This window comes from Passer domesticus, chromosome 20 (assembly GCF_036417665.1).
Source record: "Passer domesticus isolate bPasDom1 chromosome 20, bPasDom1.hap1, whole genome shotgun sequence".
Lineage (NCBI taxonomy): Eukaryota > Metazoa > Chordata > Aves > Passeriformes > Passeridae > Passer > Passer domesticus.
In genome coordinates, this window is record NC_087493.1 from 3,701,280 (window position 1) to 3,722,052 (window position 20,773).

General features: G+C 54.6%; 1 protein-coding gene across 1 annotated transcript; it reads left to right on the forward strand.

Annotated features, from left to right (window-relative positions):
- Nucleotides 1–208: 208 nt before the first annotated feature.
- Nucleotides 209–20,392, forward strand: WIPI1 (WD repeat domain, phosphoinositide interacting 1). The gene is made up of 13 exons (XM_064395986.1): nt 209–348; nt 2,247–2,329; nt 3,540–3,709; nt 7,194–7,290; nt 10,477–10,574; nt 11,649–11,741; nt 11,987–12,057; nt 12,736–12,843; nt 13,210–13,374; nt 13,504–13,611; nt 14,949–15,070; nt 15,769–15,869; nt 19,850–20,392. Exons 1-13 carry the CDS (start codon nt 278–280, stop codon nt 19,895–19,897), a joined length of 1,335 nt encoding a protein of 444 aa, XP_064252056.1. The 5' UTR covers nt 209–277; the 3' UTR covers nt 19,898–20,392.
- The last annotated feature ends 381 nt before the right edge of the window (nt 20,393–20,773 follow it).

Below are 20,773 nucleotides of genomic sequence, written 5' to 3' on the forward strand. Positions count from 1 at the left end.
CTCCGCCAGATGCGCTCCCACATCTGCCCGCGCCCGTCTGATGCAACCACAACATCACCACGTGGCCACGCGCAGCTGTTCCGCGCCGCCAGCCAATGGCAGCCGGTTCCGCCACTCCGGGGGGCGGGCCCGCCCCGCCTGCTCCTCACCCCATAGGTCGCCCCGCGCGTCCATCAGCGGCCAGCCAGCCAATGGGCGGCGGCACCGCCCGTGCGGCGGCGGAGCGGGGCCGGGGCGGGCGCGGGGGCCGCAGCGGCCGAGGCGCCGCGCCCGCTCCATGGAGGCCGCGGCCGAGGCCCCGGCGGCGCCCGCGGCGCTCAGCTGCTTCTCCTACAACCAGGACTGCACGTAAGGGGGCCGCGGCCGCCGCGGGGCGGGGAGGGGGGACGGCGGCCGGGCCGCGCCGGGCGGGGTCGGTGCGGCGCCGCGGCCCGGAGCGGGGCGGGGATGGCCCGGCGGGACCCCCCTTCACCGCGCACACACGGGCCGGGGCCGGGGCCGGGCCGCTCCATCCCGCCCATGGAGCTGCCGGTGAGCAGCCCCGAGCCCGGCGGGGCGGAACGGAGAGCGGTGGGCGGGCTTTGCCTCCCCCGCAGCCCCGGAGCGCTGGGGACGGGCCGGGCAGCTCGGGCTGCGGCCGCTCGGGAGGTGCCGGCGTTGCCCGGGGCCACCAGCACCCCCCGCAGGCTCGGGGTGAGCCGCTGAGCCAGAGCACCGCCCCTGCTCGGCGTGAATGGCAGCCGCGCTCCTCGCTGCCCTGCCTGCGCTTTACCTGCTCCGTTCTGAGAGCCCTTCCGAGAGCCTTGACCCTGTGTAGTCAATCACAGCACCTTCTCTGGGGCTCACAGTGAGGATAAACCCCACGCCAGTGACCTCACATGGCCACAGGGTGCATGGAGGCCAGCAGGGGTGAACCAGCCCTCTCCAGCTCCTGCTGAGCTTGTCCAGACCTCCTCTGCCTCTTCACATCCCAAACTTTCCTGGGTTTTGTCCCTGTGGGTGCCAGCATCTCTGGCTGCTGCTTTGCCATCATCTGCAAGCCGCCCGGGGCAGCGAGCACACGCGGATGTGGCAGCCGTAGCCCGAGATAAGAATCAGAGATACCGGCCCTGCTCACACCTGGACAGGCCTTTCCTTCGCAGCCCCGCTGTGCGCTGGTGTGCCCGAACAAAGGGTGCTTTGAGGGATGTGGATGTGCTGCTGGCAGAACCTGCTGGTCGCTGTCCCCATGCAAACGCTGTGCTGTTATGGGCTGGCTGCTGGTTTAAGACCTGGAGCTCACTGCTGACTGCATCTGGAGCTGGGCAGAGACAGCGCTTGGCAAGACTCTGCCCACTGCCCTTAACAGTGAGAGCAGAGCTTCCCCAGCCTGTGTCAGTACAGGTGGATCCGCCCTGGTGAGGAAACAGCCCCTCCTGTGACCCACAGCTCCTGCCTGCATCCTCCCAGGCAGATCTGGACCTGTTTGTTCCTCAGCAGCCCCAGGGCCATAGGAGAGGATGAGTTTGCTCTCTCAGAGGGATGCTTGCCTTCTGTGGGCTGCAACAGCCTCAGATGGAGAACTGAATTCCTGAGTTTGTTACTCTGTAGTATTTAGGTTGGAATCTGAAGTTGTGCCTTCACTGCGCCAGGAACTACTCATTTCCTTAATGTCAGGGTTTAACCCCAGCCAACTCCTCACTCAGTGAGGTGTAAAGAGAACCAAAAGGGTGAAAGTGAGAAAGCTTACAGGCTGAGATAAAGACAGATTAATAATTAAAGCAAGAGCCACGCATGCAAACAAAGCAGAACAAGGAATTAATTCCCCACTTTTAATGGCAGGCAGGGGCCCAGCCATGCCCAGGACAGCACCACGCACAGCAGGGAGGACAAAGGCCATCACTCCCTTCCTCCTCCTTTATCCCCTGAGCCTGACACGGATGGCCTGGGATGTCCCTGGGGTCACTTGGGGTCAGCTGTCCTGGCTGTGTCCCTTCCCAGCTCCTTGTGCCCCCCCAGCCTCCTCACTGGAGGGGTGAGGAGCAGAAAAAGCCTTGACTGTGCAAGCACAGCTCAACAGTGACAAAAACATCTCCAGGTTACCAACCCTGTGTTCAGCACAAAGCCAAAACACAGCCCTGTACAAGCTAATATGGCAAAAAGTCCCCATCCCAGCCAAAACCAGTACACCACCCCTGCAGGGACTCTTGCTGTCACCTGGAGGGCTTCAGCTCTGAACCAGCAGGTTTTTTGCTTTGTCTTTGCAGCTCCCTGGCAATTGGAACCACAACTGGTTACAGACTGTTCTCCTTAAGTTCTGTGGAGCAACTGGACCAGGTCCATGAAAGCAGTAAGTCTCCTGTTTCCCTGGGAGGAAACCCACCAGCACCTTACATTTGTGAAAATCCTTCACATTTATGTTAGAGCCCAGTTCTGTTGCACTGCTGCCCTCCTGACAGCAGCAGTGTGTGCTGCAGCCCAGCACTCAGAGGCAGTTTCCCCACTGGAATGTTTCAGGTACACGAGCAGCAGCCCACAGGCTTCCAGCACAGCTGCTGGACAACTCCCAGCCTTTTAATCCAGTGTGGTATTTACAAGCAAGATGTTTTTAACAGGTTTTCCATGTCGAGAAGGTCACTCCCAGCAGGCCTGCAGCTCTTAGCTGTGCTCACAGCAGCATGTAGCACACACTGAGCAGCCCAAAACAAGCCTGGCCTCATGGAGCAGCGACTCCAGGCTGCTTCAGCTGAGCTGCACTGGAGATAACACTTGCCAGCTGGGTATGCTCATCTGTGGATATGTTCTCAGTGGCTGCAGGAGGAGCCTCAGCAGTCAGACACAGCTGCCTCATCTGGAGCAGGGTCCAGGCTCCTTTCTCAGAATCAGGCAGAGGGAAGCAGGTCCCTGCTGGTGACACACTCAGGGTGATGGGCTGAGGCTCAGCCTGTCCCACATGCCTTTGTTCCTCCAGGGCAGCACAGCCCAAAGTGAGCATCACTCAGGGCTAGGCAGGCTGGAAATGGCAGTCCCTGGGGATTTAGGTGCAGGGCCAGCAGCACCACTGCCTGGTGCCTTCTCCACACAGCAGGGGTAATCCCAAACACAGTCCCTGCAGGCACTGTTTGCTTCCTCAGGGAGGCTGAGAGAAACCAAGCCACAGCCAGCTCCTGCCTCACATCCCCAAAAACTCCCCTGACCAAAGGGAAGGTGCTCCTCCCTTTATATCCCCTTCCCAAGGATCTAGTGCAGCTGGAGGGCCTGAGGGTTAGCTTCAGCTGGGCCCTGCCCAGGGGAGAGAGGCACAGCAGCACTGTCAAAGAGAACTGGGTATGTTCATCCAGTGGGTTTGTTCTCTGGTGTTTCATTTCTGCCTGCAGGGGAAGGTTCTTTTACCCCTTCCTGCTCCCACCTCATTGCTTTGTGCCAGGCACAAGATATTTTTCACAAAAATGATGTTGAACACCTTAGCACAGAGCCTCCCAACCCCATCCCCTCTTGAGCTGAGCCTTGTTGCTTCAAGCCCAGCTGAAGGCTCTGCCTTGCTCTCCTTGTGTGCCCAGATGAAATCCCAGATGTTTACATCGTGGAGCGTCTGTTCTCCAGCAGCCTGGTGGTTGTGGTCAGCCATGCCAAGCCGCAGCAGATGAATGTCTACCACTTCAAGAAGGGGACAGAGATCTGCAACTACAGCTATTCCAGTAAAATCCTGTCCATCCGGCTGAACCGGCAGGTGAGAGGGGTTACCACAGGCAGCCCACTCTGCCTCTGCTGCTTCTGCCTTTCCAGCTGGGAGCATTCTGGGAGCTTCGCACTTTGTGAGTGGGATTGGAGGGCTGGGTGCCTGTGCTCTCCTCCCAGCCCCTGGCAGGAGCTGCAGGGCTGTGCTATCATCTTCCACCACTGCTTCCTTCAGGAAAATGCAGCCTTGTTTTGGTGGCAGTTATTACACAAAGGCTTTTTGTCATCTGCCTTCTTGCCTGTTCAGGACACAGCTCTGCCAAAAAAACACCTTTTCATGTTCCTCCCTCCCTTGGATTCCACATCCTGATTCAGGTCCACCTCTGCTGTCTTGGGTGCAAACGAGACCTTCAAAGTTGGTTACAAAAACCCAGGAGTAACTTATCTGTAACCCAGGAGTAACTTTTCCACACTTATCTGTGGATATGGCAAAAAGCTGCTTTCCAAGTGCTGCTAGCAGCCTTGCTTTGGTTTTAAAGGTATAAAACCCACTCAGGCCACTTAGAATGAGAGTTTTAGAGTGTTATTTTCTGGTGTGACACAGCTTCATGCAGCCCTGAGCTCTTTTGGAGGATTTTAAGTCATCTTTTCCTATTGTCCATAATTATTTTCCAAGTATATGCCCTAAGAGGCAGAGGACATTTTACAATGAAGAAATAAGCAGTCTGGGTAATTGTATATAATCAGCCTCTCCTCAGTTAGCAACAGTGAGACCTGCAGTGAGCTCTCTGGGCTGAGCTTCCAGTAAAGCTGTCTTTGACCAGGAGTTCCTGCACTACAATTAAATCTGTCCTAAATTGATTTTTTTCACTTAAGCTTACAGTGAAACTGGCAAAAGAGAGACTTCCTTTGAATTGCAGATAGATGTGTATGTGTAAAAATAAACCGGGAGGTTCTGCTGAGCAGCTCGAGGAGATTGGTGTGAATAAAATAAGTTCAGGCTACTCCCCATGTGCTGCCTGAAGGTGATGCACAGTCCCAGCCTTGAATCCACATTTCTTGGCTGCTGGGGTTCAAATCCTGGGCTGAGCTCATCCTCTGGCTGTGCCACAGGCACACCTGGAGGGCTTTGAAGATGCTACAGATGTTTAGAAACACAGAATCACAGTCATTTAGATTGGAAAAGACCAATGAAACCACCAGGTCCAACTATTCCCCAGCACTGCCAAGGCCACCACTAAACCCTGTTCCAAAGTGCCACATCCACACATCTTTTAAATCCCTCCAGGGATGGTGACCCCACCACTGCCCTGAATATGTTCAGTGTTTAATAATCTTTTCACAAAGAACTTTTTCCTCAAGTCCCATCTGAACCTTCCCAGTTTGGGTAGGTTGAAGAGAAGTCATTATTTCAGTCTGCATTCAGGAGTTAAACTGGTGGCCATCACATTCTGCATGTGACACTTGAACTCTTGCCTGAGCTTCTGTAGGAAAGCTGCACTCCCCTGGGAGTTCACAGAAGGACAAATCCCAGACAAGGCATTCACTCAGGGAAATGGTGACAAATTAACCAGGAACAGGTCTCAAACAAAAGGTGCATGTTTCAATCTGTTCTCTCTGTGAAAAAGCCCTCATTGTGCAAACAAGCAAAGCCCTCTGTTGTTGTTGTGGGGATTCTCAGTTCCAAGCTCCATGAGAACTCTGAATGTGTGGAGGTAAATCCTGATTTGTCTCAAAGTGGGCAATCAGGCTTTGCTCTGGGACTGCCGGGAAGCTCCTGGGTTTTCATTCACTGCTGAAACCCTGCTGAGCTCTTTGGAGAGGTTTGAGGTGTTTGTCTGGCTGTGTCCAAACCCATTTAAGCCCCCAGGCACAGCTCAGTTATCTGACCTGATCCATTCAAACCTCAGAATGAGCTGGTGAGCAGTGACATTTTGGACAATTAGCAGTGCCTTGACCCTGTGTAATCAATCACAGCACCTTTTCTGAGGCTCACAGTGAGGATAAACCCCGCCAGTGACCTCACATGGCCACGGGGCTGCATGGAGGCCAGGAGGGATGAACCAGCCCTCTCCAGCTCCTGCTGAGCTTGTCCAGACCTCCTCTGCCTCTTCACATCCCAAACTTTCCTGGGTTTTGTCCCTGTGGGTGCCAGCATCTCTGGCTGCTGCTTTGGCATCATCTGGAAACCTCCCTTCACCTGGACATCAAGAGCAGCCCGTTCTGGGAAAGCACATGGTGGCTTTGCCCAAATCAGCTGTATAAATATTCCTCTGCTTGCAAGTGCATGGCTCTTACTGTAGAAAAGGCAAAGTCTTCCTGGAAATGCAAAATGGCTCTGACACAGCCCCAGATGCTGTGGTTAGCAGGAATAGAAGTGGGAAAGAGTTTGATCTGAGAGTAATGGTGGAGCAAGGCAGAGATTTTTAATGTGGGTGTTTCAAGTTAGTGACTAAGCTCCACATTTAGATACTAAATAAGTGGCCTCATTTCTGAAGAGGTGGAGGCTTCCTGGACATGGATTCAGGATGGATGGGGTCTGGGCTTAGGCTTTTATTGGGATGTTTGTAGTGCTTCTGGTCTCTTGGCACTAAGGGGGGTGAAGCTGTGCACTTGCTGGACTTACAAAGCTCAGCCCTTCAGGCAGACCCAAAGCCTGGTCCCAAAAAAAGCCTCTGTGCAAAAAGTCTCTGTGGTGACACAAAGCTGAGTGGTGACACAAAGCTGAGTGGCCGCAGGGATGGTGGCCCAGGGCTAAGGTTCCAGCATCGGGCTTCCCTTTGCCCTTCTGCCCTGCCTCCCCTTGGCTTGGCAGCTCCTCGTGGCTGGGTGGATGCTCCTGGTGGGGTCAGCAGAAGAGATACAAGCACCTGAACTTGGGAAATCCCAGCCCCTCAGCCAAGATGGTGCAAGGATCATTGTCCCTGAGCAAATGTGTCTCAGCTCTGTGTTTGTGCAGTTCTGCAGGGCACAGAAAGCAGAGTCTTCTCTGCTGACACCAGTGGGGAAAAGAAACATTCATGTGCTGGGCAGGTGCACTAAGCTTGGCAGCAGTGGCAGACCCAGCACCTCCATTTGTCTCCCAAATCAGGAAGGGCCTGCATGCCCATCTGGAGGCACACTGCCAGGCAGGACTGCAGCCTCTCTGCTGCCAGGCCTTGGTGATCAAAAAGTTCATTTTGAGCTGCAGAGAAAAGTTGGGGTAGGGATAGATGGCACTCGAGGCCTGAGGTGGGGTGTGGCCATGGTGGGTCTTGCTGTTCCTGGGGATGTGGAAGATGCAGAGGAGCAGAGAAGTCATGGTGTTTTATCTTCTCTCTAAAGCAAGACTGGATGCAAAAACTCTCAAAACAAGAGTTGTACAAGCCAAACTGTGAGAGGGGATGAGAAGCAGAAGAGATCACATTTCTGTTCCATTTCAGGGTGTGGGAAATTCCTCTTGGGTTTGTCTGACAGCAGAGGTTTGGGTTTGGGAAGTGTGGGAGCAGCAGCCAGAGGCACTGCTGGTTCTGTGCATGTCCCCTGTGTCCTTGCAGAGGCTGGTGGTGTGCCTGGAAGAGTCCATTTACATCCATAACATCAAGGACATGAAGCTTCTGAAGACTATTATGGATACACCTCCCAACACTACAGGTGAGCATGGCAGAACTGTGTGAAAGGGAGCTTTGGAGAGCCACAGCACTGTTAGAATTTAAACCAGCACGTGGTCTCTGTATCCTCACCCAGCACTGGGAAGTCAGAAATGCATGGAGGCAGTCAGGCAGGCTTGGGAGAATCATGGATAAGCAGAGTTGGAAGGGACCCACAAGGATCACTGAATGCAGCTCCTTGCCCTGCACAGCAGCATCCCAAAATCCCACCCTGTGCCCAGAGCATTGCCAAACTCTCCTTGGGCTCTGTCAGGTGCTGTGATCAGCTCTGTCCTGAGCAAACCCCTGCCCTGTCTGGAGCAAACCCCTGCCTGGCCAGAGCAGATGCATCAGAGGAGAGCAGAGATGGGCAGAAGGGTCTGAGTTCCTTTCCAAAGTGATCTCTGGGGACAGAACACAGAGGCAGGCACAGCCCCAGTCCCTGCCAGGGAGTTCCCAGGAGCTGCCACGTGCTGTAACTGCATGCAGGCTGCGAGGCTGAGGGCAGGTGGCTGCAGCACAGATCCTGTGTGTGTGGCACAGGGGGAACCCGGCTTTCCTGCTGCTGGGAGAGGCTATTTATAGCAGCAGAGAGGGAAGCTTGGCCGGGTGCCCGTGGTGCTGTGCTGTCCTGCAGCATCCTTTCATGGCTGGGTGCTTGGGAAGCTGCTGATGTGCTCACGCTTGGCCCCGAGGCTTTCAAGGGATGCTGTGCCAGCAGCTCCCCTGACCTACTTCAGGTCTCACCAGATGGGCTCTCTGTGTGGATTAAACATGCTAAATGCTGCAAGTATAATTAAAGTTTAAAACCTTCCTGAGAAGGCCCAGCAGCAGGATGGGCAGGGATACCCAGGCCTGGAGCTGTTCTGCAGAGGGGCTGGAGGATCAGGTCATGCTTTAAGAGCAGCAGGGCAGGACTGGGATGGTGCAGATGACAGGCTTAGTGTTTTAAACCCCTTTTGCTGCAGCAGCTGTCACTGAAATGAGCTGAGTGACAAGTGCAGTGCCCCTGTTGTTCCTGGGCCACCTGCTTTGGTCCCAAGCTTGACCCCAAGGACAGTGTGTCCAGGAGGTCAGGGCAGTCCAGCCTCAGTGCTCTTTGTGCAGCTTGTTTAGGAGTGGGAGTCTGTGCTGGGGGTTTAGGAGCACATGGAAAATGTGCCACCCCCTGAAGTGTGTGCCCTGGGCACGGTGACAGCAGCACAGGCAGGACCAGGGTTTGCTGCAGCCACACTGGCCAGTCACAGTGAGATCTCTGGCTGTTCCTGGCCAGCACCTGGCTCCTGCTCCAGCCTCCTCCACGTAGGAGAGGAAAATGCCCACGGTGTCCAAGCAGTTGTTTTTCATGTGATTCACATCAGGGGCAGGATTTGAACCAAGCAGGTCACAGTGCTTGAGGTGGCTTGTGTGCTGTGGAGGCACGTCTTGGGAGTGACTGCAGCTTTGGAAACCACCTTGTGGCTCCCCCCAAGCCCTGGATGTGCCTGGACCTGCTGCCCTGAGGGCAAGGCCAGGCTTCCTGGACACAGTAGCATTTTTCCATGCTGCTTGAGGAAGCCACCTGTGACGTGGCACTCCCAGAGGTGCCGTCTGAGCAGTGCCAGCCTGCCCGAGCCCAGTGCAGCACCAACCCTCACCATGCCTGGGGGGCTGCTGCTGAGGGGACAGGAGCATCTTCAAAGGCCGGCCCTGTGGTCCTTGTTCTTTGTGTGTCCCCGAGGTCAGCCCAGTACACTCACATCTGTGTTTTGCCCTGGCCTGGTTTTGCTGCTGCTCTGCAGCCAGAGGAGCAGAGGGAGCGGGTGACTCAGCGCCTCAGAGCTCGCTTTGTTCAGCTCCAGCCTTCCCTGATCCCGAAAGGCTGTGCTGATCCCGCCGTGCCGCCTGGGCCGGGGGATCACCATCCGCAGGGGGCAGGATGCTCATGGCAGCAGCACTCTCTGGGCTACCTTTGCCTTCCTCCCATCCCTCCCTCCTTAATTGCCTTTTAATTGCTGGCCCTTGCTGCTGCCGCGCTCCCCGTGCGCCATTCCTGGCGTGAGGCGCACGCCTCTGGAGCGTGGGGAGCGGATCCCCGCGGCCTCTGGCCGATCCTGCAGCTCCTGGCTCCGCTGCGGTCTCTTTGTTTGGTTATAAACAATGACCTAAAACGAGAGCTCCGGCCGATCCTTCCCCGCGGCTGCTGGGCGGGGGCCAGGGCCGTGTCCTGACACGGGGCTTGCACGGCACGGCACGGCACGTCCCGTCCCATCTACGTGCGGTGTGTGGCTGTCCCGCTGGCCCCTCCGGGGACCCGCGGCTTCCTCCGCACGTGGGATTAGGAGGGACCCCCGCCGCGGGTCAGGAAGCTCCGGTCGTGCTGGAGCCTCGGGTCGGGTTTGGGAGGGCTGTGAGCACACGGATGTGGGGCAGGAAGCGAGCCAGGCACGTTTGGCGTGTGACAGGATTCACCGGGCTGCATCCTCAGCCGGCAGCGGGACGAGAGGCAGGAAGAGATGCTCTTTTCCGAGGTCACCTGGGGGACAAGTGGATGGATGTACCCACACACGTATCCATCCCTCCCTGTCCCATCCTGTAATTCCTGCCCACTTTGAAAGGAGTGCCATTTGGGAACCTTTGGGACAAAACCAGATGGCTCTTATGGGGAAGAATTCCCCCTGTGCTTAAAATTTTGCTATGTTCAAGTTCCGTGTCGGCCGGAAACTCCCTGCACAGCTGGCGCATTTCCTTTGTCTTTCTCTGCTTCCCTTTTCCGTTCAGAGCAGAAGGAAATGGCACTGCCTTCAGCCAGGCTGCAACGGGGCTGCACCCATGCTGGGCTGCTCCTTGAGCTTCCAACCCAGCACCTGCACCCTGTGCACATCTGGACGTGTCCAGATGTGGCTGGACAGGAGTGCTGTCAGCCCTCAGACCCACATTTGCTGTTTGATGCACCTACTCCTGCCTTCTCCAGGGCGATGATGCAGGGGGAAGCCCAGAGCTGCAAGGCCGGGTGTGGGTGCCCCGTGCTCGGGGAGGGTGGCAGGGCACAGCCGCCGTTCTGTCCCGTACCAGCAGATGTCCCCACGGCCGAGGCGTTCCCAGCGCCGGCACCAGCAGTCCCAGAAGGAGCCCGAGCCCGAGCCCCGCCGTGCCCCGTGCTGTCCCCCCCCCACTCCCAGCCTCAGCCGTGTCCTTGTCCCCCTGCCAGGTCTGTGTGCTCTCTCCATCAACCACGCCAACTCCTACTTGGCTTATCCCGGCAGCGCGAGCAGCGGAGAGATCGCGCTTTACGACGGAAATACTTTGGTAAGTGCGAGGCTCAGCCTTTGGATACCGGCAGGGGCTGAAAACAAACAGAGCCACGGCAAAGCCAACGGGGCCCTTGGGAAGGATGAATAAATGCACTCCACCGAGCTGGAGTGCAAGGGAATTGCCTGGCAGGCACATCTGGACGTATCCCCCGTGCTCGGAGCAGACAGCTCTGGGATCAGGACGTGCATCTCCCAGCACAGGATATTCAGGGAAACGTGACCCACTGCCCTGCAGCCCGAGGGCCACTGCCAGGCTGACACTGGGGCTGCTGTGGGAGCGTCAGCAGCAGATCCCGTGGGAATGATGTGGCCAGAGTGGGTCAGGGGGGTTGGAGCTGCTCCAGGCACAGCACAGGACCTGGAGCAGCTTTGCCACACTGAGGGCTGGAAGGGATGCCTGACTCTTAAGTCACAGAGAGGGCAAAGTGTCCAAAGTCCCCTTAGGAAATCTGTCCCTGGCTGGATGCAGGGTCATGATTATCCACTGTTTATGCCAGGGCTTTGAGTTACATAAGGCTGGTGGCTCCATACATGCAGCCAGAGCTGAGGATCTGCAGCAGGGGAGGAGCAAGCACAGGGAAAATGCTGCTGCTCCAAGAGGTGCTGCAAGGCCTGGGGCTCCCTGCAGGTACCAGGGTGGTGTCACTGCAGCAGGACTTGCTGTGCAGCACAGGGAGTTGCAGGGAAGCCAGTTCTCACCCCAACAGGGAAGGGCCAGGCTTTGGAGAGGGTGCAGGCACAATCCTGAACCCTCAGGGAGCTGAGGTTCTCTGCCCCTGGGGTGAGTGTCCTGTAATCACAATGGCCATAATAGCTGGGGAATGAACTCGAGGCAGGGCAGAGATAAACTGCTGAGGATGTTGAAGGGATACCATCAGCACATGATGATCCCGTGAATCCCTATCAGCAGGTGTGGATAGGCTGCAAGGCAGGAACGCCCTGCCCTCACACAGTCCAAGGACCAGCCTGTCCCTTTGCCCACACAGTCCAAGGACCAGCCTGTCCCTTTGCCCACACAGTCCAAGGACCAGCGTGTGCCTTTGCTCTCACGTTCCCTTGTGCCCCACAGAAAACAGCCTGCACCATTCCTGCCCACGATGGGCCTCTGGCTGCTCTCGCCTTCAACTCCACCGGCTCCAAGTTGGCCAGTGCTTCTGAAAAAGTGAGTGTGTGTGCCTGCATGTACCCTCCCTCTGCCCAGGGCTGCACCAGCACCCCTGAGCTGCCCCGTCTTAATCACAGCCAGCACATTAGGGCCGCTGACTGGTCCGTGTATGGGATCAGATTGAGCCCAGCTGGCAAACAGGAGGAGCCTTTGCACATCCTGAGTTTCCTGGGTGTGTCAGGGAATGGGCTCGGGCTCCTTGGCCTGCTCCTACGTGGTATTTCCATTTGCATTTTTTGCAGGGCACAGTCATTCGTGTATTTTCCATTCCTGGGGGGCAAAAACTCTATGAATTCCGGCGAGGGATGAAAAGGTCAGTTCATTCTTCTGGCACTGACAAGTACACAGAGGGCTCCCGGAGCCAAAGTGTAAACACAGGGACACAGGGCAACGTCAGATCCTGGTGGCTTTGGCATCTTTTGCAGAAGGAAAACAAGAGCAAACGTATCAGCTGGAAATGTCACTGTGCCAGGCTGTGCCCAGCTCATTGATTCCTTCAGTGTGTCACAGAACAGGGCGATGGCAGGGAACAGACACGGAGTCACTCCACTTACTCTGTCCTTTCTTTTTTCTTATTTGAAATTATGAAGTCTCCAAAATTGTCAGAGACCTCATTCTTGCTGAGGCTCTGCAGGAGATGCTGTTGTGTCCCACTGCTCAGCACTTTGGATATCCTCCCTGGTCTCTGCAGCACCAGAAGCTGCAACAAGGCTGGCACAGATGTTCCCTCCACAGGCAGCTCTGTGAGCAAGGACATTTCCACCTCTCTGGCTGTTTGTTACTAGCTTGAGGCTTCCCCCATGCCTGCTGAGCAAAGGGGTTAGGGAATTGCTCATCAGTGAGCCCACAGGCTCAGCAGCAGCTGTGCAGGGTGATCCTCACCATGGATGGGTCTCCTTCCTGCCCGTCCCCTCCTCTGTGAGCCAAACCCAGCAGTTCCCCTGAATGCATTGCTGTGGGAGTGACCAGTGCTGTCCTTGCTCGGCCCTAGGTATGTGAACATCAGCTCCCTGGTGTTCAGCATGGATTCCCAGTTCCTCTGTGCTTCCAGCAACACGGAGACTGTGCACATCTTCAAACTGGAGCATCTCACAGACAGGTGAGGGGTTAGCCTGGCCTAACCTGCCTGCCCCAAGGCTGTGTCTGCTTCAAAGGTCTGTGTTTACACAGCTGCTCTCCACGTCCTCACCATGTACTCTCCATGAGCAATTCCAGGTGCACAGTGTCTCTGTGTCCTGAGGGACTCACTCTTTGGAAAAGCCACACACTGCACCCCTGCTGTCGGCCTCTCCAGGTCTCTCTGGCTTTATTAGGTGCCACTGTCCCCTGTCTTCTCCAGCCAGGCTGGTGCACAGTGTAAATGTGCTCCAGAAAACCCTTCACCCGTGTGAGATCAGGTCTGTTCCTGACATTTTGTCACGCTGATCATGCTAACCCCACTGACACTGCTTTGTGACCCCCTCAGCCGGCCAGAGGAGCCTCCAACCTGGAGTGGTTACATGGGAAAGATGTTCCAGGCTGCCACCAACTACCTCCCTGCCCAGGTGTCGGGCATGATGAGCCAGGACCGAGCCTTTGCCACCGTCCGGCTGAACATCTGCGGGCAGAGGAACATCTGTGCCCTGTCCACGTACGTACTGAGCTGCTGAGCCTGGGCCAGGCCAGCCTCGCCTCGTGCCCTGCCTGCAGAGCACGTGCTGTGGGTGCTGCTGTGTCTGGGTGGCTGAGGGTTTTGGCCTCAGGGTGCTTCTCCCAGCAGGATTCAGAAGCTGCCTCGGCTGTTGGTGACGACGTCGGATGGACATCTCTACATCTATAACCTGGACCCACAGGATGGAGGGGAGTGCGTGCTAATTAAAAATCACAGGTAACTCTGCTTCCACTCACACCTCATACAGAGGCTGATCTTTTAAGAAATTAAGGGAAATCTCACCTGGCAGCACAAAATGGAGGAGCAAGGAGGTTAGAACTGAGTTTGTGATTGGAGCTACCTGGTCTGACAGACGTGGCTGGGAAGCACATCAGCAGGCAGGGACACAGGGCTTCTTGCAGGAGAAACCTCAGACATCTCAGATGCCATGGCCACTGTGGGACATCCCAGCTTAGACTGGGCAGGCTGTGCTTTAGGAGATGCCTCCAGCAGCAGAGCTGTGACCATTGTGGTGGCAGGAGAGCAGAGCACCTTCTCCAGCTTGGAGTGGGTGCTGGGGAGGGAGATGACTGGATGGTGTGGAGGGACACTGTGAGCTTCTGAGAACAAAGCCCAGTGCCAAAGCAGAGGAATTTCTTCATGGAAGGGGTTGTTAAGCATTGGATGGGGCTGCCCCGGGAGGTGGTGGGGTCACCATTCCTGGAGTTGTTCAGGGAGTGACTGGATGTGGCTCTCAGTGCCCTGGCCTGGGTGACAGGCTGGCGGTGATCAGTCAAAGGTTGGGCTCGATGATCTCAGAGGTCTTTTCCAACTGAAATCATTCTGGGACTCTGTGGAAACAGAGCCTCCCGCCGCTCTTCAGGCCATATGCAAATCCCATTAAGCGCGTAACCCCCCCGCACACATCTGGGCTGCTTGGCTCCAGATGTGAAGCCTTTGGGGTGGGGTGAGATGTAACATGTGCTCCAGGCCAGGAGGTGGCTGCCAGCCAGGAAAGTGCCAGCAGCTTTTGGAAAAGCCACAAAACAAAAGCACTTCAAAGCTGCGCTGTCCAGCGCGCGCCGCCCGCAGCCCCCAGCCTTGTCATGTGGGCTCCTCTGAGCATCAGAGGGCTGAAAAGGGCCCTTGGGTCATGAGTTACATTACATCATACTATATCTCTGCTCAAACTCTGTCCTAAACTAGCCAGGACTGCTTTTCCCATCTAGTCTGCTCCTGTTGGAAGCCCTTCGGAGCCCCCTCTGTGATTAGAAACACTGTTTGCCTTTGTAACCTAAAGCTTTTGTGGTCAGTCTGTTCCCTTCTGTTCCCATGCCAGCATTGTCCTCCAGCCGAAGTGGTGCTTCCCCTATCTCCTTCTTCACCCCCTGCTTTCCCTGTGGAGCACAATGCTCCCCTGTCCACAGCACTGCTGGGGCTGCTGCATGCAGTGATGGGGATGGGTGATGTGCTTCAAGGAGATGTGGATGCATGGGCTTGTCTTAGCTGGAGCTGGGGAGGGACAGCCAGGATCAGAACTAACTCTTCTCCTCTCTCTTGATCTGTACAATTAGTCTGCTTGGCTCAGGAAAGATGGAGGAGAACAAAGAAAACGACCTTCAGTCTCCAGTACCTCAGTCTTATGCAGCAACTGTAGCCAGACAAAGTACAGTGCCTTCAACTTCGACCATGCCAGGTAAGCACATCTGCCCTTCCTCAGGCAGGAGCCACAAAACCACCTGGGGCAAAGGGGAAAGTGTCCCACATTCCAAGGGCTCATCCAGGATCATCACATGTGCACTGCACGCTGGGGCAGCAGGACTTTGGAGCTCACCAGGTTCATCCCCTGCCACAGAAACAGGGCACGAGTTTTCTGCTCTGCTCCCTGTGCCAGCTCTGCTCCCTGTGCCACAGACAGGCCCAAGGCAGAGCAGGAACCACTCTTTGGCAGACAGCAGCTGCTGCCAGGTGGTTTCCAGGAGTTGTAACCATGGGTGTAGGAGTCAGGACTCACTGTTTTTGTGTCAGTCACTCTTTTTGTGGTGAGATTGCCACAGAGTCTCTGAAGCTGGTACACCTTGTACTAAGCTGCTGCAGGAAAAGACTGGATGACTGTCTCATTATATTCCCAAGTGGAAGATCCACACACAAATGCAGATCTTACTCTGAAATTGGTGCTTAGGTTCATGGCAGGAGGAGGAAAGCCACTGCCACGGGAGCTGGCCATGTAGTTCATCCATAATCCATGGTATCCCTGGAGACACCTTCCTCTTCCTCAGTCCATGCAGCCAGAGGAAGCAGCTCAGTGCTAAAGAGGTGGTTGCAGTGTCTGCTGCTTGTGTGCAGCTCCTCCCATCCCTTCCTGCAGTAACCCCTGGTGTTTTCCCCTGGCAGGTTACTCGGAGGACGGCGGAGCCCTGCGGGGGGAGGTTATCCCAGAGCACGAGTTTGCAACTGGACCAGTCTGTCTGGATGATGAGAATGAATTTCCTCCTGTGAGCATTCGGGACCCCTAAACCTGCAGTGCAGCCCTCGTGCTGAGAAGGAAGTAGTAACCTCTCCCAGAAGAGATTCCATGGCCCCCTCCTTGTCCCAGCTCACTGGGAAGCCTAAAATAACTGGATGGGTTCTAGGGACAGTGCCAGGAAAGTGACAGCCCCACTAAACAGCAGCTGGGGATGGGGCAAAAGTGATCAAACCTAGGCAGAGATAGATCTGAACTAACTTGCTGAATGGTGTTCAGATCCAGACCTAACCTTTGTGCCTTGTGCAGATTTCTAATATTACCAGGAATAGTTTTAATTGGAACAATTTAGAAATAAAAACTTAATACCCTGTTGCATTTTCAGTCAGTTGTGTTAGTTCATGGAATGCAACTGGAACATACCTGAACCTCACCAGTCTCTTCATTTCCAAGGTAACTGAGAAGGAAACTCCTTTTCCAAGTACAAAGATGAAAGGAATAACAGAGTTTTAAACCATTTTATGATTTTTATGTGGCACTTTCTCAGTTACCATTGGAAGGAGCTAGTGGATTTTTCAATCTAACTTGAGCCTGGCAGTGTCTTTCTGGCTCGTTTTCCTATTCCACACTCATTAATTAAGTATCTAACCCCTAATTGGACAAATGTTGGTCTGTGCTATGATCTGGTTGTAATCAGTGGTGTCTTCATAGCAGTAATGCAGCAGAATACTGTAATGGATTTCAGGTTGCAGCTTTGGCAGGCTTTTGGAATTCCTTACTTCATTTTTACATATCCTGCTGTTGGAGTTTTGCCTGAAAAGGAGGAAGTACAAACCTTATCCCAGGATTCGTTCCATGTGCTGAGCTGACCTCTGTGAGGCACCTTCCTCTGAGCTGAGGCAAATGTTACTTAGATAAAAGGAGGCTGGCTCATGACTCCCTTTGAGCCAGCACCACCTAAACCCAGCTCAACTCACACAGCCCTCAGATTATTTCTTTCCTTACCTGCAACATTCCCTGGGAGCAGGAATTTCCCACTTGTCCAACTCCATTACTCAAGAAGGATATTTAAAATGTCTCCCTTGCTGTGCCCACAGAGAAGGTGATGGCCCAGTCCCCTGGAAGGAGCAGCAGGGACAGAGAGAAATCCTTTGTTTCCTTCTGCTAAACCTGCTCTTGAACTCGTGGTTTGGGGACAAGCAAATGGCAGCACGCAGGGATCACGCTGCTCCTGAGTGAGGCGTCCTGCTGGGACTGTGCTGGATGAAAGCAGCCCCAAACCCCTGCTGCAGCACAGCAGGTGCTGTGTGCAATGAACTTTGATCCCTCCCAGTCCTGTCATTAACCTGACAGAGCAGTGACATGTGTATTGTTAGGGAGGAGGTGGTGTGGGAAGGGAAGGTGCTTTCCAAAAATATCCCTGATAACGGTGCCTGAGCAAACGGAGCTCCCAGATAAAGCCCCCGCTCCTGGCTTTGGGGTTTGCCCTCGCAGCGGGAGCACTCAGGATGTTTGGATGCTCTGCATTTCACTGAACTTGGCTGTTTTCTCAGCACTTGAGATCTCCAGTCTCAGTGAAGGGGGTTTCAGGCATCGGTCACTCCTGTGCAGAGAAGGAGGGGGAGAAAACCTGACCTTATCCAACAAAAATGTTTTGACAGCGTTCGGCTTTGCGGAAACATGGGAAGGGTTTTGTTTGTTTTCCAGTGTGCAACAAAAAGACTTTTCAAAACCTCAAAACTTGTGACAAAATGGAATATTCACCCGCAGCCCACGGTATGGCTTTGAACTCAGACATGGTTCTGGAGAAACAGCAGTGCTCAAACCCCACAGTTTCTCCCCATTTTGAAACCTCTTGTCTTCCCTTGACCTCAAGCAAGACTTCAGAGGCTCAGCTGTTAAAGACTGAGGAAAACCAGCTTCAGCCTGACATAAAATCTGTCAAACACTGCCTGTTCCTTAAGTGGAAGGAGGGACAGATCAGAGAGGAGATGAGGAGCCCAAGGAGGACTCATAAAAAGTGGCCTCACAAGAGGGAACGTGGATGTTGCTGCTGCTGGTGCCAGGATTGCAGAAGGAGGTTAAACCAGTTCAGTGACAATTCCTGCATGGATGGGGTGGATTCAGCACTCCCAAGTCACTGCTGGTCTTGGGCAGGAAGGACTCAGGTGTGACTGAGGAGGACAGGGGGCTGAAGCCAAGGGTGCTGTGCTGGATGGGCAGGGATGAGGCTGCAGAGCCCTCACCCTGCAGGATCAGAAGATTTTACAGGGTGGGGAGAGCAAAGCCAGCTCTGGCTGCAAAATGGTGGCAGTTTGGGCTGTTTTGTGCTCACCTGCCTGAGCAGCCACCCCTGTTCTGTGGGAGTAGCAGGGAGTGAGGTTTGCAGGGGTGCAGGGGGTGTGTTTGGGGCCAGGCAGGGCAATGCAGTTTTGGGGTGGTGCTGTGAGAGTTGGTAAAAGAAATCCTACAGGATTCTACAAGCAGCACAGCTTGTGTGCAGCTGGGGAGTGCAAGCAGGGGATCTGCCCAGAACTCCTGGGATTCAGCAGGAGGGATGGTTTCTTCAGCAGATTGGTCAGTGCTTTCCAGATAGGTGATCCATCCTGCATTTGGCTGCAGGGCCCAGAGGTGAAGGTTTTATCAGGAGAGCCATTTCATTAAGTCAAGTGAGACTGCAATCAGCTCTTCAAAGGCAGCTTCCCCTCACTGATACTCCATCACTCTTAAAAACCATGTCTTTCCCATTGGTTTTTGGCTCCTCCAAAACAGTTTGGGCACTGTCCTGTGCTGCCAAAGGATGCTGCTGCCTGTTGGAGGGAAAAAATCCAGGAGGATCTGCAACAGGGCCAAAATCAGTGCCCTGTCATGAGGTCCACACACCCCTGTGCTGCTCCAGACCACAGATCTTGATACAGCAAACCAGGCTGCAGATACATCTCTGGCTCTGTGGAAGCAGCATTGGCCCAGATTCCTCCTGGCTCTTTGCTGGATGGTGTTTCCCTCATTCTGTTGCATGGATATGGACACTTAATTAATTTAAGTGATTATTTTTTAACAGCTGGCTGGTAGCAGAGGAAAGGCCACAGACTTTCCACTGAGGCTCTATTGTAATTATGTGTCATAGGGGATGAGGGAGTTGGCAGAACCTGGCTCCTGCCCTTGTAGCTGAGCCTGGCATTTCGGGCAGCTGGGGCTTGCAGGATTAAGCCCAGCTTATCAGTACATTATCTGAGGGCCCCTGGGAGTTGTGCCATCCAGTGTCAATGCTTGTGCCTGGAAACCTGGCCAGTGATGGTCCTGCAGCTCGTGGAGAGACAGACCTGGGAGGGGGAGCTGGCAGAGACTCTGCAGCAGGAGCTGTGGGCTTCACATCCCTTCCAGCTCACGCCTGGCAGGGCTGGAGCTGGGGCAGATCTGTGCCAGGGCTGCCTCATCAGGGGCAGGGGCACATTTCACCCAGGATCTCTGTGGCAGGAGTAGCTGATGGCAGGTGAATCAGGGTCCTCTGCTGCCTGTTCTTCTCTGCTCCTGCTTCACTCTTTCACTCAGAGGCTTTGCTGGTGTTCAGGCTGGGCTTTCCCTCCCCTGATCCTGTCTAACATGTTGGAGTTGAGCTCTGGGATCCATCCAGAAACCCCAGAGCAACACAGGGATGCTCAGCACAAACCTTTCCCTCCAGCCACGCCAGAGCTGAGCTTTTTGGGAGCACTTGGTGAGGCAAATGCACTTCACCCCAGGAACTGCACTCCCCAAAGCCTGGCTCTGCTGAGCCCAGTGCCAGCCCGAGGCCAGACCCCCTTATCACTGATCCAGATGGTTCCTGTTCCCAGGACTGTCAGTCTGGGGAGGGGGAGAGCAAATAAATAAACCTCTCACCAATCTGCCTTGGGATGGAAAGTAAAACACTGCGGGACATCCCTCCCCCTGCTCCTCCCATGTGCGTAAAACCCGCTGGAAACGCTCCCTGGTGCTGGGAAAAGTAAGGCCCTTGTGTTTTGATTTTGGTAGATAATCTTGTGCCGTGGAGGTCAGCCGGGCAAGGCGAAGAGGTCATGAGGAGAAGCAAAACACCCACGCTTAGGACAGCTGCTGGGAGGTGCTCTGGAAAAGCCAGGAGTTTCGAAGAACAGATCTGTGAGTCCCCGAGATGAGAAAAAAAAAAAGATATAAATTAAGGTGGGCCAGACTTTTTCCTGTGTGTAAGTGAACACCTGGCCCTGTTAGCCCCTGTTTTAATTTGTGTCTGGGTGGGGTGTCAATGTACTGTATGCACAAGGCTCTATTTAACAAACTCTATGTTAGAACCACAGTGTAAATGCTAATTTAATCAGATTTGTATGTAACCAGAATTTTATATACCCATTTGTCCCTTTTCTAATTTATGCTGTTTTATGTGTATAAATGTACTTATAGGAAGAGATATTAAACTTATGTCTTTGTACAGTATATACAGACTATTTTAACCCAGGCAAAGTATTTTTGCAGTGATATTAGAGAAGATGCCATTTGCTATGTTGAAAGACAGAATAAAGTCACAGTCTGTCCCTGGCAGCTCCTGCTGTTCTTTTTGGGGCCCTAAAGGTGTCAGTCTGGATTAAGTTTGGGGAGTAGTAGAGGGTTTGGGGCCAGCACACCTAGGTGAGTCCACACAAGTCCTCTTACGGCCAAAGAAAGATCTGGGTGTGTAAATCAGGATCCAGAATGGTTTCAGAACACCCTCACTCAGCTGCTGAGAAATCCCAGTGGTTTCTCAGGTTTCAGCTGCACCTTCATTTCTGCCTTTGCAGCTCCCCAGGCCTTTGCACCTGCCCAGAAATGCCCCACAGGAGCTGTTCCACTCCTGTGCCCGTGCTGGGATCAGCAGGAGCAGCTCCTCTGCCTGGAGCCCTGATCTGCTGGGAGGCCCCAGGGCAGGGACCTCTCCCTGACCTC

Bases quoted from the DNA above. Each gene is read 5' to 3' on its own strand.
- WIPI1 (XM_064395986.1), top strand. From the start codon at position 278: ATGGAGGCCGCGGCCGAGGCCCCGGCGGCGCCCGCGGCGCTCAGCTGC. The intron at 12,844-13,209 runs GTGAGGGGTTAG...TGACCCCCTCAG, and splicing joins CTGGAGCATCTCACAGACAG to CCGGCCAGAGGAGCCTCCAA. The intron at 13,612-14,948 runs GTAACTCTGCTT...CTGTACAATTAG, and splicing joins GTGCTAATTAAAAATCACAG to TCTGCTTGGCTCAGGAAAGA.